General features: G+C 38.4%; 1 protein-coding gene across 1 annotated transcript; it reads right to left on the bottom strand.

Moving 5' to 3' along the window:
* Positions 1–2,597: 2,597 nt before the first annotated feature.
* LOC117288040 (fibropellin-1-like) lies at positions 2,598–17,495 on the bottom strand. Its single transcript, XM_033768723.1, has 15 exons — positions 17,458–17,495; positions 16,973–17,136; positions 14,971–15,109; positions 14,284–14,432; positions 12,716–12,861; positions 10,852–11,441; positions 10,237–10,424; positions 9,532–9,759; positions 8,560–8,875; positions 7,776–7,921; positions 7,171–7,337; positions 6,025–6,202; positions 5,124–5,295; positions 3,827–3,921; positions 2,598–2,859 (listed from the first exon to the last, which is right to left on the bottom strand). The coding sequence occupies exons 1-15, from the start codon at positions 17,470–17,472 to the stop codon at positions 2,598–2,600; spliced, it is 2,955 nt and encodes a 984-aa protein (XP_033624614.1). The 5' UTR covers positions 17,473–17,495.
* Between the last annotated feature and the right edge of the window lie 1,875 nt (positions 17,496–19,370).

The following is a 19,370-nucleotide window of genomic DNA, read 5'->3' as shown; positions in this document are numbered from 1 at the left end:
GCACTGTGCGTAACATCGCACGACACGATGCCCCCGTACACTATCCGCATGCGTCGGCCTGACGGCCTCCGCATGCGGTTAATGGTACGAATGCGGATGAATTGTGTGCACAGTAGTCGTACGATGTGACAGTGTGTATACGGGTGGGTCATGCGGTGTGATCTCGCACGCACCACGCACAGGGTATACGGGTGGGTTTACAGCGGCGTCTTTTCGGAGCGAATAATGCGACTACCTTGAGCAAGGCTAGCTAACAAGTTGCATTTTAATGTAGTATTGGAAGTCAATGCAGCTAAAAACATATTTAAAGTGTTTAAGCATTATACTACCGAAGTCATCCGAATAGTCTGTTTTTCCTAAGTCAACAATTGTAATTTTCTGCAATGTTCATTGGAATGGTATCGCACACGTTGTGTGATTTGAAGAGTTTCAATGGAATGCCGGATTGGATAATTAATGTACATAAAATATAAGCCCTTTAATAGTAATAACACTGCTAAAACTGCTAACAAGTGACACTTTACTGTAGCATTGGAAGTCAATGTAGCTACGAACCTTGGTATACACATATTATATAAAGTGTTAGTACTATACTGAAGCTTTCCAAAGCTTGATCCAAAGTCAATAATTAGTGAGATTTTCTGCAATGATCACTGGAATGGAACAAACATAAAGATGTGTTTTCAAGAGTTTCGATGGAATGCCAGAGTGGAGTATTATTGTAGCTAAAATAGATTACATAAGCCTCTTATATTAATAATCGTGTAAATACTTCATGAACATGTAAGTCTTAACTTGAGTAATGTAGCTTCTTATAACCGGAAGTGATTTTTGTTTGTTTAATTTGGTTGTATTTTAACAAAATCTTCTTCTACAAGAGTTTCGAATACAAATTTGTTAATATATCTTAATTAGAGATATGACTCTTACATACGAATTAATTAAGATCAGAAGACTATAATTCAGTATGTTTTATTTAAAAGTTTACCCAGAATAAATTATTTGAACTTTCACAGAAGAAGATTAATTTCTTTAATATATTGTATGCGAGACAATTGTTCCTAAGACGTGATTCTTATCTTCCGAGTTGAAATAGGCATAGTCACAATCTCTGAACGGACTTTCAAGACGTAACAAATCCCTTGATTTCTTTTTAAACAATGGCACAACTATTTTGATACGAATCAACTATTTGGATACATGTGCCGCATTGACGCTGTAGGTGACTCAAGTAATCGGTAGTTTTAAGAACTGATGAGTATTCAGTATTCGAAGTTCCAGCTCTACAAAGGGTAAATTAGTACCTTTTGTAGATCAAGTTTTTTTGGCCCATGAATCCCTACTCACTATAATAGTTTATCTGTAGAAATTTCAGCTTCATTGATTGCCAAGTTTTTGAAAAGAAAAGAAATTGAAAACCACAGAGTAACGTTTTCAGGAGAGTCGCGTAAGTCCGTTGTTTATGCCAAAGAAAAATTTGTCTCACTGTTCCCCTTTTTGTTTTTTTATAAAATCAACTTTTTGAGTCCAGTCCACCACAAATACAAAATCGTTTTTTTTTAAATGGTTTAAAAAAACGAAAACTTACTTATTACGATATGGCTTTTATATACGTCTGAATAAACTTTACTGACCTGGTGTATACTGGCATTATTTGTAAAAAAGCTTCATTTTAAGAATAGTATTTTGTAGTCAAATTATGACCGATTGGAAACACTTGCGAGAAAATTAACCATTGACTGGTCAAGAACCTAGGTCCAGTTTCACAGAGGTTGCATCTAGTTATTAGTAACTGGTATCCTGCCAATACAGCGCACTGTATTTATTGAAACCCGTTACTTTACAGAAATCAAATTCCCTTGCTGACGAAGACACGTTTGCCCTCACATCTATTGAACGAATTATGCTTTAAAGGATTCGTGTACTTTTTCAAAATGTCCACAGATTTACATTAAACTTACAGGGTTTGAAGAGAATGATAGTGGAAAGCTTCCCTTCAAATTACTAACTAAGGTTGTGTAGTTTTTTAGAACTGAGTAAAACAAGTCACAACATAATTTTCGTCTTAACCAGTTATGATATTGTACCAAAACCATAGCATAACTGGTTAATACGTATTTTACATGCTAAAACTCACGAAAATTGTTACTTTTACTCATTTCTAAAAAACTACAGCACCTCAGGAAGTGCAATTTCAAGGGAAGCTTTCTAATATCATAATCTTCAAACTGTGTAACTTTAATGTAAATCTGTGAACAGATTGTTAGGAAAAAGTACGTATTCCCTTTAAATCCACGGATGAAGATATACAACTTAACTTAAAACAAACGGAAGTTTTTGTATAAGTTTACTCAAACGTCAAAGGACCGTATTGTGTCACATAGACCCTTATCAAGGTGCAGCCATCTTAAATTTCTCACATTAATACCAATGTAACCAAACCGAGGTTGGTCTGGTTCCTATTTGCAAAATCATGTTTAGCATGCATTATTGCTATTCGATACGAGGAACATGACCAAGATGGAGGCAGCATGAGAAAGGTATAGTGTTCATTATCCCCTCTCTCTAGTACAAGCACTTGGTTGCGTACTATACTGTTACTCGCCCGTACTGAAATCAGCTCTGATTGGGTTGTTCGCACACGGTTTTTCGTTGGCGTCGCACTCGGCAGCATCTCCTTTCATTGTCGCATAGCAATTCTCATAGGATGCGTCATACACGGGATTGGTGACCGAACCGGAGTCAGACTGGTCATCAGTGTATAGATGTTCTGGGCTGGACAAGTTTGTCTCCACGGTGCTGTATTGACCGTCATCTTCGTTGATGTGACATTCGTCCGGTGGATTTATAGTAAGGGAGCTATTTATAGGAGAAGAAACACATACCAAAACAAACAAATATATAACGACCGGTGGAAAAAGCTTTTAAAGGCGAAGTATACCTTTGGTGCTTGTAGCCGTTTGATTGATTCAATCTTACATGTATAATTTTGATGTACAGTATAACATAAAACTAAGACGTAAAAACTCATTATTTGCGTTTTTGAGACATACCCTTATGTCGGGAGCGTAAAATCTATGCAGTAAGTATAATCCCTTACATGAATAAAGAGTCTGAGAATCGCTACTGCAGTAACGCTTCGCATATTCACTTTTCGCGGCATAAAAACCGAAAGCTGATCCAGGCTTCTAAACAACAAGTTTCCATTGCTAAATCATTAAAAGAGTGCTAACCAAATGTATAACTCCCTTCAAAAGCTCTGCAATCCTGCTTGTGACGTAGGTCACTGAAAGCCAAGCCTACCTCATTCAAACTGGCTACAAAGAATACCAGAAGAAGTCCAATGAAATCGTATTGGACAAGGGTTTTTGTCTAAGGATTTCGTATGCAAACAATAAGCAAAATAATGCAGAATCTCAATGATAGATTTATCAGTTCCTTCAACCAATAGCACTTGTGTTTTTTTTTGTTAAAAGACAAATCCAAAGAAGATAAACGCTTGAAGAGAATGCATGCGGGTGTATAGCGTATTGACTTGCAAAGAGCGTGTGAAAACAGGAACTTGTGAAAATTTGTCATCCTGGAGAATACAAAGCATAACTGCCACAAAGCAAATACATCTTTGGTTTCTTTTAAGAGTTAGCTTACATTCATAGCAACGATTTCCTTCTTCAGACCACCTGTCGATTAATCAACTTAAGTTGACATGTAAAGAGTTCTCCTTTTATATTGTCAGCAGAATTAAGTCCAATTCTCATCGTCGTTTAAACTTGAAATTACACCCGATTGCCAAAGACCAATGACTCAAATTTTAAGTCTAACATACCGTCTTTTACGTGTGATGATTATACCTACTGCAATGGAGGAAACTGAACCCATCGTAACAAGGAGAAAGACATACCAATGGGTAGCCGGCCAACTCTGTGACAGATAAATGTACGATTTAATAATATTGTTATGTTAATTATAATGTCGGGTCAAGTTCTAATTATGTCTCCTATTAGTGAACATAAACACATGTCAAAAATATGTCAAAGTCGATATATAGCAATTAAGTTCATACCATGTGACATTATTTCCAGGCCGAATCGTTGACTTTGATCTAGTTGTATTACACAAAATAATGTACAATGTGTGTAATATTTCGGTGCTGGATGTCTGTGTGGGGAAAAACAACTAGGGGTAGGCCTACACATGCATTTTTATTTGAATAAAATACTGCAACACAGCTTAATTACATTTTTAAAGAACTTTAATGCCAACATTGGATTTCGAACCGAGGTAGGTAAAGCAGGGCAAGATGTCAAATTCTCAGTACCTACAAATAATTTTTTGCAAAACCCCAAGATTGGGGAAACCCAATAATTGAGACTGTGTGGCTTTAGGACGGGTGCCTCAAAGTAACCCACCTCCAGTGCGCTTAACCTAAAGGTAAAACGATACGGATACAGACTGCATTTACATAAACGATTAAGCCCAGTTACAGTATTGAGAGCTATCCTGTTGAAGTTGCATTATGGGAATGAATATCCAAACTCCATTTCGGTTAGAAATTCGAACCGAGATTTCAACACATTCCAAATGAAATTATATACTTTTAAATGCCGTGGACACTAAAGGTAATTACTCAAAATAATTATTAGCATAAAACCTTTCTTATGACGAGTAATGAGGAGAGGTTGATGGTGTAAAACATTGTGAGAAAACGGCTCCCTCTAAAGTGCCATAATTTTCGAGAAAGAAGTAACTTTCCACGAATTTGATTTCGAGATCTCAGGTTTAGAGCTTGAGGTCTCGAAATCAACCATCTAAACGCACACAACTTCGTGTGACAAGGGTGTCTCCTTCTTTCATTATTATCTCGCAACTTAGATGACCGATTGAGCTCAAATTTTCACAGGTTTGTTATTTTATGGTGGCTCTGAAGGGACACAGCCAGTCGCAAAAAATATTCACGACTGGCTGTGTCCCTTTAGGGCCACCATAGTTATTTTATGCATATGTTGAGATACACCAACTGTGAAGGCTAGTCTTTGACAATTACCAATAGTGTCCACTGCCTTTAAGCAAAAACCGTTCGCACCAATCAGGCCACCTATATACAGCTTCAAAGTTGAACTAACCTGTTGTTCCCTTGTTAGTAGCCGTGGTATCGCCTTACCCTTATATACATCGTATCCAAGCTGCTCGCTCACTAAGTCATTTGGAGCGTTGTTGACCCTTTGTTCCACCGTCACTTTGGGCAGATACTCAGTTGAAGACCGGGCAACGAATGTCACCTGGGAAAGAGGACCCCTTTTGTAATATCAGAAAAGAAAATTAGTTGGTGAAAATGCTGTAATTGTTTTGTTAACTAATTCAGTTATTTGTTTTTATAATCTTTATACAGGATACTGAGCTTACAGGCAGTGGACACTATTTATAATTACTCAAAAGCATTATTAGCATAAAACCATACTTGGTAATGAGTGATGGGGAGAGGTTGATAGTATAAAATATTGTGGGAAACGGCTCCCTCTGAAGTGACGTAGTTTTCGAGAAAGAAGTAATTTTCCACGAATTTGATTTCGAGACATCAAGTTTAGAATTTGAGGTATCGAAATCGGGCATCTGAAAGCACACAACTTCTTGTTACAAGGGTTTTTTCTTTTCTTCCATTATTATCTCGCAACTTCGATGACCGATTGAACTCAAATATCCACAGGTCTGTTATTGTATGCATGTGTTGAGATACACCAAGTGAGAAGACTAGTCTTTGACAATAATACCAATAGTGTCCACTGTCTTTAAGATTAGATCAATACACTAATACAACTCTTGTTAAAAATTCTATCAACCATTTTGGAGTATTGTTCACAATATTAAAAAAAGTGTAATGACGTCACTGACCGATGATGACATTTGGATGACACTTGAACATCGAAACTACCTAAATAAAACAGTAAATGTAAATAAACTTCGTTTTCTATTTCGATTTATCCAGAATAGCTCTTATTTCCTTTCAGTCATATCTTTATCTCTCACCCATTGTCAGATCTCATGTATTCCTCTATATCGACTACTTCTACTTGAATGCTGTCCTCTGTTGACCGTGCGAATGTAGACAGCAGTGTTCCAAGAAGAGAGGCCATGTTCTTCTGGAACGCTTGAGCATCCTTGAGTATCCCATCACAGAAAATGACGCAACCATATACCCCCAGCTCTATATAACAAGTAAAGTAAACTGGGGTTTAGTCTAAGAGAAACTCTTTAAGCAGTACGTATACTTTGCTTAAAGGTAGTGGACACTATTGGTAATTACTCAAAATAATTATCATCACAAAACCTCAATTGATATCATCACAAATTCTCAATTGGTAACGAGTAATGGGGAGAGGTTGATCATATAAAACATTGTGATAAACGGCTCCCTCGGAAGTGACCTAGTTTTCGAGAAAGAAGTAGTTTTCCCACGAATTTGATTTCGAGACCTCAAGTTTAGAATTTGAGGTCTCGAAACCAAGCATCTGAAAGTACAAAACTTCGTCTGACAAGGTTTTTGTTTTTCATCCATAGTTATCTGGCAACTCCGACGACCAATCAAGCTCAATCTTTCAGAGGTTTGTTATTTTATGCATAATATTGAGATACACCAAGTGAGAAGACTGGTCCTTGACAATTACAAATAGTGTCCACTGTCTTTAAAGTAAGTGTATTTTTAGTTGTTGTTTTCGGAACAATAATATTTTAGAGCAGGGCCCAATTTCATAGAGCTGCTAAGCACGAAAATTTGCTTAGCATGAAATTTTCTTCCTTGATAAAAACAGGATTTTCCTAGTTACTGTCATTCAGCTGTTGTATGCTTACCTTGAAAATCACGTAGACATTTGGTTGGGAAATCCTGTTTTTATCAAGGCAAACATTTCATGCTCAGCAAATTTTTGTGCTTAGCAGCTCTATGAAATTGGGCACATGTTGTGACGCATTCACATTCCATGTCTGTAGTTATACAAGACATGCTTGGCCATTTTCATTGTACAAGAGGGTACCTTTTGGAAAATATTCAAGTGTACATGGTACCAAGGCCGAGACCAATGCAACCGCGGCCGTGGCCTTTGCCTGCAAGACAAAACTTGTCATTGCTTTCGATTTTAATGGAATCAAAAGATAGCTATGGTTTGTCGTTCTTACCTACGTCACAAGTGAATCCGTAAAACCCCTCTTTGCAAGTACATTGGTAACCATTAGGTTGCTCCTCTGACGTTATACATTCACCGTTAACGCAGGGGGACATTGAGCAAGGGTTGTCTATTAACACGTCACACAGGTCGCCTTGGTGAAAAGGCCCACATTCACACCTACATAGAAACACGAAATCAACAGATATGTAAATATCAGGCATTAAAAGACCGATATTAAATGAAGTCAAGTGGGTTTGGAGTTTTTTTTCTTTCTCCAAACCCCCAAAAATGAGTTTTTATTAGCTTGGCACGATAATATGACACGGCACTGTAATTGAGCTGAGTTTTTTAGTTGTGTTTTTCTCTACAACCTTTCTGATTAACATTTACTATTTTAGTTCTAGTCTGTGTTTAATTAACCGAAATGTTCTCTTTACTGCTATTTGTAAAAAATATACTAGAACATTGTTCAATTAAAACAAACAGGTACCGACACTCGTCTCACCCATGATCAAACCGGGCTAAGAGTGTTTGTTTTCTTGGATTGAATCTCTGAAAACTGAATAATTTTTTTTTTAAAGATTCACTGTTATTACTGCGTGGATAACTACTTACTTGAAACTGTTCACTAATGTAACACATGTTCCGTCTGAGCAGGGGGAGCTACGGCAATAGTCAATCTGGACGCTACAATCATCACCCTCGTACCCAGACTCACAAATGCACTGCCCGTTGTCGCACTGACCTTTCATACACTCCTCCTGCAAGTGGAGACAAAAGTATTCATTTATTTTATTACATCTCTACTCTTTAATGGCACTGAACACATTTGGTAGTTGTCGAAGATAAGTATTCTCTCCTGTTGCATCAAAACATTTGCCCAGAATAAAACAATCTGTGAAAGATTGGACTCAAAATGGTTACCGAAGTTGCAACAGAATAATGAAAGAAAAAACACCAATGGTGCACACGTTTGTGTGATTTTGTCACTGCTTTCAAAGGCTAAATTAAAGGCTGCAGGCCTGACGTCTTTTAATATTTGAGTGAGAAATTATGTATTTCTCAAAAACAACTACTTCATAGGGTCCCGTTGCTCAGACTGTTCGTTAATATCAATAGCTATTCTTGCTCGTTACCAAGTAAACGTTTTAATTAAGATTTGTATTCATTTTTTGTTTAATTGCCAAGTGTCCAGTGCCTTTACCCTAGAGCAGAACTTAAAGGTGGTATCATAACAAGCAATTACTCTTGTTTTGAACACCATGATTTACACATCAAGCCCCTAAAACGTTGGCGACATGCAACTTCCAAAACTGATTTGTACACTTCTGCAATCAGTAAGGTTCAAAGGTACACAAACTATTACATGGTTTCCAATGTCAGAACAAATTACGCTTACCACGCAAACACACACGAACCCGTTGATTTGGTCGACACACGTCCCGTACGTGCAAACGGAATTCGCGCATTCATCTACGTCATGCTCACAGATAGTTCCGTCGTATCCAGGTGCGCAGTCACACTGGAAGCCATTCACAAGATCTAAGCATGTGCCGTTCAGACATGGAGAACTCTCGCATTCATTGATATACCATTGACACAAGTTGCCGCGGTAACCTGCCTGACACCGGCAGCTGAAATCTATACCGCCGTCCATGCACGTTGCGTCGTTAAGACATGGGTTGTTGGCACATACGTCCATACCGTCATCGCACCTTAATATACAAACAACAATCCAGCAAAATTCCAAGCGTTAATTACAAAAACAATTGTCGATAGTTGTTCCTGGTGGGATGTTGAGGTTTTCCACAAATTATATTTTAACTTACATGTGCACCGTGTATGTGAGTGTATAGGCTAGATGAAGATGGCACACCCGAACAATTCCTTGGCCAGAGTTTATACTCTACCCATAATCAGTGTCAATTGCCCAACCAATGGGTCAATTTAACCCATCAACCTGGTCAAAATTTGGTGTTTAACAAGTTTTGGGTCAGGTTCAGTGGGACCCGACTCTGGGTCAGTTTTAACCCGTAAGTTTTAAGAGTGCACCCGATGCACCTCTGAAAGCAGCCTGTTGATTTATTTTCAATGGTTTCAGTAAAAACGTGTACTGTATATACCAGTCGTCACCAAACATTGTATTAAAGGCAGTGGACACTATTGGTAAATACTCAAAATAAGTATAAGTATAAAACCTTACTTGGTAATGAGTATGGGAGAGGTTGATGGTATAAAACATTGTGAGAAACGGCTCCCTTATGCATATGATGATATACATCAAGTGAGAAGACTGGTCTTTGACACTTACCAATAGTGTCCTGTGTCTTTAATTGCATTCTGTCCTAAATCATTATGTATTACCTCTTACCTATAGCCATTGAATATGTCAATGCACGTTTCATTGTCGAAACAAGGGGAGCTCACACATTCGTCGACTTCAATATCACACAAGATGCCTTGAAAACCAGCTTGGCACAGACAGACAAAGCCAGCAGCTCGATCAACACAAGTCGACTGATTCCTGCATGGGGAGCTCACACACTCATCCGTGTCCGCCTCGCAGTTGGTTCCCTCGTACCCATCCTGACAAATGCATCTAATTCGGGAAAAATCATTTTATAATATTCTCAAAAAATAAATAAAATAAATTGCTTTCACATTAAGTAAAAACAGGTTCCATAACAGTACACGTATTAATGTCCTGTCTCTAAGTTCCATGTGTTTTTGTGTTGATATCCGAAGGGTAAGTATGCTGGTTGACTTTGCTAATTCATAACCACAAGAGTTGTTTAAAGTTCACAAAGTTCCAACATCTTAGCTATAAGTGCTATATACAAATGCATATTATACGGGAATTGTCATTTTATGCAGTAGTGGGTTTCCCCCAAAACATGAAATTGTTTTGGTTGCAATCACAACAAATACTTGACAGCTTTTAAGGGTTGCATAGGTGCAGTAATATCCAGATCCAGAAATCATTAAAAGTACCATAGGAGCATAAAAGAATTTCCTTAAAAAAATACCGATGGGGATATAAGATGTGTTCATTCAACCACAAGAAAACCACACCTACCTGTAATTAGCTAGCAGATCATGACACGTGGAGTTGTGCAAACATGGCCGACTCATGCACTCATCAGTCTCTACGTCACACATGACGCCTTCAAAGCCCCTCTGACACAGACAGTGAAACCCGTCTATTTGATCCAGACACGTGCCGTTGTTTGCACATGTCAGGTTCGCGCAGAAGTCAATATCAACCTTAGGAATACAAGGTAAATTGTTTGTGTGTTTGTTCGTTCGTTCGTTTGTTTGTTTTCGTGGTTTTTTTTTTTTTTTTTTTTTTTGGGGGGGGGTGTTAGTTGGGATGGTGATCTGTTTGTTTGTTTGTTCGTTTGTTTTTTGTTTGATTAGACGATCTTCCCGTCAATGTAACTCGGCCAACTCACACAAGGAAATATAAACACCCGGCTGGCAACAGCCAATCATTCACATACACATTGGTTTTACATAATTATCAATTGCACAAATCAAGACATTGATACTTCAACAGCGGTTAGCTTGGTATTCGAACCCACAACCTTTTCATTGCAATTCCTACAGTCTCACCACTGGACATTCATCCAATGTTCTCGGTTACTCTATATAAAATTGCAATTTGTTTTAATGGATTTAGGTCGTAACCCACCTCGCAAAGCTCACCGAAGTACCCATCAGAACAATTACACTCGAAGTAACCAACGTGATCTAAGCATGTGGCGTTATGTTGGCACGGCCCTGAAGCACATTCGTCCACTTCATCTCGACATAATCTCCCCGCGAAACCAAGACTGCAATGGCACACAAATCCATTCACCACGTCATCACAGGTCGAGTTGATACCACAGGGATCAGATAGGCATTCATCAGTGTCTGTTTCGCATAAAACTCCATCAAACCCGGCCGGACATGTGCAGTTAAACATACCCAGTTGACCCTCCGTGCAGTTCCCGCCATTTCGGCACGGCCCGCTAGCACACTCGTCCTCATCGACATTGCATAAATCTCCCTCGAACCCCGGGGCACATGTACAGGAGAAGTTGCCAATTAGGTCATTGCACGTTGACCCGTTGAGACAAGGATGATGTGCGCAGTCGTCTTTCTCATCACATAAACCATCGACGTAGATGTAGTCGGGATTGCAAGTGCAGTTAAAAAACACGATAAAGTCATTACAAGTGCCGTTATTTAGGCATGGATTGACCTCGCAATAATGTAAAACGAGGTCGCACTGCTCACCTGTAACAAACACAAAAAAAAAAAAAAAACAATGCTCAGTTAACTGAGTGTAATAAATATACTTGTTGATAATCCTGTTTCAATTAGTTTTTCCACATGCTGACTCCAGAACCGTGTATAAAACCACGTTCTTGAAATAATCTAAAGCGCTGGCTATATACTAAAAATACTATTGTCCCATTTAAAAAAGGAACATTACAGAATTGGTTTTGCTAACAAAACAGTTGCTGGCAGTATAAGCACTTTAGGTAATCCACCATATACATAAACTGACAAACCTGTAGAAGTTTGAGATCGATCGGCCATCTGGGTCACGAGAAAATAGTCAAAGCCGATTACACTTTTTACATGACATTTGTGCAAACAAAAAAAATGAATAAAACGCTCACTGAGCGATAAACCCCAAACGCAAGGTTAAGTTAGTTATTTCTCATCAAATTATGACATTTCAGGCAGAAATATTTCAAAGGATGTTTTCTGCTATCATCATCACAAGACCGTGTAAGTTTGATGTGAATCTGTGATCTTTACGATTTTGTTTTCTTACCAATTCTCTAACGTTCCTTTAAAGCAATTGGACACTTTCGGTAAACAGTATTGTCCAAGGCCCACACTTCGTGTGTCACAGCTTCTATATAAAATAACAAACCTGTGAAAATTTAGGCTCAATCGGTCATCAGAGCGGGAAGAAATAACGGGAAACCCCACCCAATTGTTTCCGCACGTTTCGCCGTGTCGTGACATGTGTTTAAACAAAATCCGTAATTCTCGATATCGAGAATTGATATTGTTTTAATGTTTTCTCAAAAAGTAATGCATTCATGGAATAATATTTCACGAGAAGTCTTTCACCATAACCTTCTGTAAACCCTGTAAGTTATTTGTAAATCTGTGATTTTTTTTCTGTACCGAAAGTGTCTAATGGCTTTAAGTGTTTTTTTTGTATTTAATTTGTTTATACTTTTGACACAGAAATCATGAATTGACAAGCAAACCGTATAAATTTATTCAAAGATAAAAAACGTACCCTTCCATTTTGTTGGCTAGTTTTGTTTAAATTTGTTTCAAATGCTGACTCAATGAGCGTGTGTATAGACCACTTTCTAACCAGCAAATGGGCTTAAATTTATTCTAAAGCATTGGCTCTACTACAACTACTATTACCACATCAATAAGTGTTGACAAATTATGTTTCCTTTGGGCTTTCGGAACATAAATCATGACTGGGGATGCACAATAATATATAATAGTATTTCAAGATAGGTAAACCATACCTTGCCAGCCAGGTTTGCATAGCTTAGCCCCAGTAGTCTGATCACACGTGTAATGCCCATACGCGTCGTCCCGTGGAGAACAGTACACGCTGCAGTCCGAATTATAATAGTTTCTGACACAGTTCACCTTCACCTGGAATGTGAATCTGTAAACAGAAAGTCAGAATAAAATGAAGGGGGATCAATTTCAAAACTGACCATAGGCCTATAGGCCTATAGCGAAAGTTAATAATATGGTTTTTAAAACCGCTCGATAGTTTTAATCTTAAATCGAAACGTAGATGCAAACAATAAAACCAAACTGTGAACATTTCATTTCAAAAGGTGATTACGTTTTTGAGTTTAATATCATCGAAAATCCGGATAATTACCAGTCATACCAGTATGCGTGATAAATAATACCAATAATAATCATAATAAATAACTAACTAAATAAATAAATATATAGAGAAAATTTATTTGGGTTTTTACCCATACATCGATGTGTGTTAGCACTGTATATCCAGCACTTTTCCGAGTCGAGTAAAAAAAAAAAAAAAATCATACACATGTTACTTGGGTGGGATTCGAACCCATGACCCTTGCAATTCTAGAGCAGTGTCTTACCAACTAGACTACCGAGGTTGCCCGGGAAATGAGGCTGTTCGAATATTATGTTTTGTCAGTGGGTACCGCAACGACATAAAATTATGTTTGAAAAAACAAAAATAATATTGCAATTTTAATCTGGTGGAAAAATATAAAAGGTTACGCTCCGGTATGTCAGGCATTAAGGCGCCGGTTCAGTTAATGGCACACATTGGCCCCTCCCCTTTGCCATATAGAACCCTTGTGGAGTGGCCTCCGACCCAGAGCGAGCACATCCCCCCTGTCTCGAACCCTAGCCACTGCGCGGGCCCTGTCCCTTTAGGGGAGAAAGGCAGATCAGTTATTTGTAAATCTGTGAACTTTAAATTTTTGTTCTGTTCAGAAAGTGTCCAATGGATTTAACTGGCCTATATGAAGCAGCTTTATTTATGATGCGATATTTGTATGAAGTTATTCTTTATAAGCGTTTGAAAAAAAGTGAAGTCATATGGGACAACCAGAGCAAACTTCAGAGAGCCCAATTTCAAGTCTTTATGAAGAGAAGAGAATACGTGTTATATGCGCTAACTTGACCACTTAAAGGAACACGTTGCCTTGGATCGGTCGAGTTGGTCTTTTAAAAGCGTCTGTAACCGTTTGTTATAAAATGCATATGGTGAGATCGATGTTTAAAGAGTAGAGCACAATGATCCACACACATTTGCCTCGAAATTGCGTGGTTTTCCTGTTACTCTGTGAACTAACACGGTCGGCCATTTATTGGAGTCAAAAATTTGACTCCATACAATGGCCGACCGTGTTTGTCGACGAGGTAAAAGGAAAACCACGCAATTTCGAGTGATACTTGTGTGGATCATTTGATTCTACTTTAAAAATATAAAATTTCTAATCATATGCATTCTATACCAAACGGTTACGTACACCTTTCAAAGACCAACTCGACCGATCCAAGGCAACGTGTTCCTTTAAACACTACTTACTGCGTGTGTGTTCCCATGTTGTATTCTGTCCATTGGGCACTTGACTGCGAAACGGCTGCACTTTGAACGATGTTCAAGAATGACTCGTCAATTAAGTCATCACCATTTCCATCGTCATCCCAAACTTGTAATTTTACTCGCATTCCTCCCTGAATAGAGATAAGTTACGAGGAAAAAAAGGTTAAAACAATACCATTTTGGAAACAAAATATTCACCTAGTAAGATATAAAAGTACTCTTGAATTTAATCCCATAAACTCCACGGGGAAGAGACAACGATTGAAGTTTCAGTTTCACATGATTGTGGGAGGAAGACCCCAAACGAGTTGTTTCAGAGAAAACCATGGCAGTCAGGTATAATATTAAAACCCAATGCACATAGTACCAGGTGGTGTTTGAACCGGGGTGTCAGAGGGACACCACGTCATTGTACATGCAAATAGGAAACGTACGTTTTTTTTTCATCCTCGGTTTGGTTTCAATGATTTGAAGTTGGAAAAAACACAATCAGCTCATTCCACTGAAAAGGTATGCTCCACTAGAGTAAGATCGGGGCTAAGCACAACAGAAAACTATGCTAACCAGAACAAAGTTACCAACCAAACTACCATGTCACAATCTGTGACTGGTATCCTGCTAATTTTATCTAGCAGGATTTTTAACTACTTGAATATTTCCAGTTCTCACCTGCCATCTCAAGACGCTAATGGCCAGTGGGTTTGGGATGTCGTCTGGCACTATGGCGGGAAAGTTGAACTCATCATTATCTGTGTAAACAACGTCAGTCTCGATGGTCCGTATGCCACAGTCGCTGAAATCGTTCGATCTGTATTATGCAGTTGTGGAAGAAAATAAAGAAAAAACATCAATAAGAGCATCGTTATGTATAATGCCAAATTCTTCCAAAACCGATTAAGACATCTACACAAACAAATAAAAACTGAAATAGTTAAGAAGAGCAACAATTTTAGTAACTAGACATGTAGTGCATTTTTGGTTGGCCTCCGTGAAACTGCGTATTGTTTTAAAGTCTACCTGAAAATGTAGGTACACACATGGGTCCAATTTCATAGAGCTGCTTAGTGGTCGATTTTGTGCTTAACGTGCGCACCTAGCAAATGTTTTATTTCGTAGCCTTGGTTAAGCAATGTTTCTTGCTGAAAGCGGCAAGCAATCAAGCAAAAAGCCAAATTTCTATCCGGAGGACATTATTGCCTATGCCATAATGTTCGCCGGACGGATTTGCATAAACAATCGTGTCCGCCCAGACGCTGCTGCATAATGCAATTGTGTCCGCCCGGACACATTTGCATATGCAGTTGTGTCCGCCCCATGGAAAACCGTCCTTGCAGTAAATTAAACGCCCTTGGTCGACGGAACACCTTTTGCCAATTGTTTACAAGCTAAGTGCCTTTTGAGTCATTAATGACATGGAAAATGTTCGGCCGTTGGGTTTTCGCTGCAATAATAACATTTAATACGTGAATATGTTCAGCTTACTTACGCGCGCACATACATGTACTGTCATGTTTATGTCCGCTGGACAGTATTTTTATAACCCCGGACACGACTGCATATGCAGAAGTGTCCGGGCGGACAGTATTGCATGGCGGACACAATTGCATCTGACACCGGCACAGCGGTGTGTACTGTACGTGTGTTTGTATGGTAGGTGTAGCGAAGTAAAATAATGTATAACATGCTTCAGAAATGTTGTACAATGTATTCTCTTTTTGTTTACTTTCAAGCTAGCAACCGCTCGTGAAATAGGTCTACGCTTAAGCAATAGGGTTGCTACGTTAAGCAAACAAATTTGCTTACCGTTAAGCAGCCATATGCAATTGGGCTATGCACACAGTGCAACATAACTGCAAAACAATGTAAGTGTGACCATGGAGGTGTGACGCGCAGCGGTGTGCATTTTACGTGTGTTTGTATTTGTAGCTGAGCGAAGCGGACGAGTGTCTAAAATGCTTCAGAAATGTTGCGCAGTGTATTGTCTTCTTATTTACTGTCAGGTTAGTGTGTAAACCTTTCAAGGGGCGCTTTGAACCATTACAAATAGTACATTTTACAAGACATAGAAGGCGATGAATTTTTTTATCGTCACTCTGCATTTATATCGCCCCCTTGTGTCATAAGGGGGCCTACCTTCTTCTTTTTTGCTAAAGCAAACGATCTAAAATCTTGCGCGCGCAGTTTGTTTACGTGCCTAGGATCGTAAAACAGGTGTACGTTTAGCATGGATAGTAATGTTTAAGGAACTGTGTTTGCCACATTAAGCAATACAAACATTGCCTGCCGTTAAGCGGCTCTATGAAATTGGGACATGGTCTGTATTATTATGGGTAGCAGTATATTATGTTACCTCACAATGGAATGCCCCAAATCCCGTATGCGTAGGCTACTTTTTGTTTGCTATTCTCACCCGACAGAAAATATCAGTTGATTTTTCTGGTAAAACGAAGGCCGAACGTTTTGATCAAATTATGTATATTTTAGTTGACATTTCCTGTATGCCTATATATAACTATTTAATTGCATGCAACAACAAGTTACTCTTTCAGAGCAACCACTTCATCTTAATTCTTTTTTTTTTTTGCGTTGCCAGGCGGTAAGAGTAATAAGTTCTATTTTAAATGTCGACCATTTAAAGCGTAAAACCCTGCTTTTGAAACAAAAATATTACCCCAGGATGGCATCATCAAGGCAGATCAGGAAGTAGTTATCACAAGATCCACAGCTGAAAAAACGTGGGTCACAACAGCCTCCGTCCAGCTCCGAGTGGTCGGGGTTGCTGAAGCTTTTCAGTTTGAATGATATCACAGCACTTGACTTCACCACAACACATACCTATTTTAGTTCATGCAACAAAACATGTAGGTTTGACTATATCAAACTGGGCCGTAGGTAGACTTGTGGACAAGTATGTTAGGTTTAGATCTTAAAGACAGTTTTCCCATAATTATATGACTTCATTTTTTTTTACGGAAAAACAGCATAATCAGGTAATCACGAACAGCATAATCATCTATCTTTCAAAACTAAAAATTAAAACAATAATGAACGACATTTCGTGCAGATAGCTCAGTAGCCGGCAGCATAGTACATCATCTACCAGCTTGCATTGAACGAGTAAGTAGTTTTAAAAGCAATAATTAGTATGTGACTTACGTGGATAGATATCATCAATAATGAAACAAACTTGAATGAGTCCATAGCGATTGTAGACGAAACAACCCGATCAAAATGAAAACACGACAACGATGTATTAGGAACAGCTTAGTCAGACGTACAGTAACAACCAATGCTCAGAGAAACTAGCAGCAATAATTATTGTCTCACATAAAGATCGAAACTTGCCGAAAGCCATAAATGAAGAGTACGTTTACTAAATGTTTGTTATTTGTTTCTATGCTAAGGGGCGTTACAATGTGTACTTCACAATCTATTTTGAGGACGTGGTCTGTAATTTTTATTTCTTTATTGGCGTTAAGTAGCAGCGAATATTTTAGGGTCAAGTGTGTTCGTCACGAGTTTTACAAACACGTTTGCCACATTGAAACTGCGACTGCACTGGGTATAGATTCATTATTTTTGCCTTAGTTTGATTCCAACTCTTACAATGGTTTGCACTAAATGGTATCAATTGCAATTTCTGTCAAAAGTTAAATATTATGATATTGATTTAAGTCACATTTTCTCTTTGATAAATCCAGGTCTCATTTGAGAGTATTGGGTAGACTACCTAAATTACCGAGGTTTGAGCGAACTCACGCGCCGGGGATTTTGCGTTCTGCACGGCGTGAAGTCGGACTATGCCATGGAAGACCGCGAAGTTGTCGGACCATAGCTAACAGCTATACCCCTTCTAAACAAATAATCTGAGGGTCAAAACAAAGGAATTTGCAGCCTCTTTATTGTAAATATTGACACCAAAATCATTACAATGAGGGCAATTTAAAACCACATTTTCCGTGCACAACATCATAATGTGTGAATTGCCTATAGTTGGTGGAACTTTCACTTTTACACTATTTGTTTGACCTTTTTAAATTTTCTGACAAGGAAATAATAAAAAATACTGAAGCCAAAGTTTACAGGACCTCGGAAAATTAGGCTAAAACTGTCAAAACACGACATGATAAATAGCTGCTTTTTATGATAACTCAACTGTCAATAAAACTAAATGTTATTGGTATATAAACTTTATTTCATCTGCTTCAAGTAGCCATACAATATTTACGTGTCCAATTTAAAGACATTGGACACTATTGGTAATTGTGAAAGACTAGTCTTCGCAGTTGGTGTATCTCAACATATGCATAAAATAACAAACCTGTGGAAAATTGAGCTCAATCGGTCGTCGAAGTTGCGAAATAATAATGAAAGAAAAACACCATTGTCACCCAAAGTTGTGCGTTTTCAGATGCTTGATTTCGAGACCACAAATTCTAAATCTGAGGTCTCGAAATCAAATTCGTGGAAAATTGCTTCTTTCTCGAAAACTACATTACTTCAGAGGGAGCCGTTTGTCACAATGCTTTACACTATCAACCGTTCCCTATTACTTGTTACCAAGTAAGGTTTTATGCTAACAATTATTTTGAGTAATTACCAATAGTGTCCACTGCCTTTAACCCTCTTTAAAACATGGGATAAGCTTTTTAACGCAAGCACCGGCCCGCTCTTAACTCACGTACTGCATAGATACTATACCGCACGGCACAATACTTGATACGGTGGGGGTCGAAGCATGGCTTTTTGAGGTATCAACGAGAGGTTTCAAAACGATCGTTTTATCATGGGATGAACTGATCTTGATATGCAAAATTATGTACGTTCCGTGTCAGATTTATACTCGACCTTATTAAATTCAGGTCAGTTTCTATGTAGCGGGTTTTCCTGTTCCGGTGGCTTATAACAATGAATGAAACATCAAATGACTGAAACATGTGTTTCTTTGTTTCTACCAGTGTTACTTTTTCTGGGGATTGTTGTACAATTCATGTAGTTATTGTTGTTCATGCTGTTAATGTTGTGCGCTGCTAACACTGCTGTTGGTTTTGCTGCTGTGCGCTGCTGTC

The sequence above is a fragment of the Asterias rubens genome, chromosome 3 (genome assembly GCF_902459465.1).
Source record: "Asterias rubens chromosome 3, eAstRub1.3, whole genome shotgun sequence".
Taxonomy (NCBI): domain Eukaryota; kingdom Metazoa; phylum Echinodermata; class Asteroidea; order Forcipulatida; family Asteriidae; genus Asterias; species Asterias rubens.
Note: the sequence above shows the minus strand (reverse complement) of the source record. Positions and strands in the feature narration are given on the sequence as shown.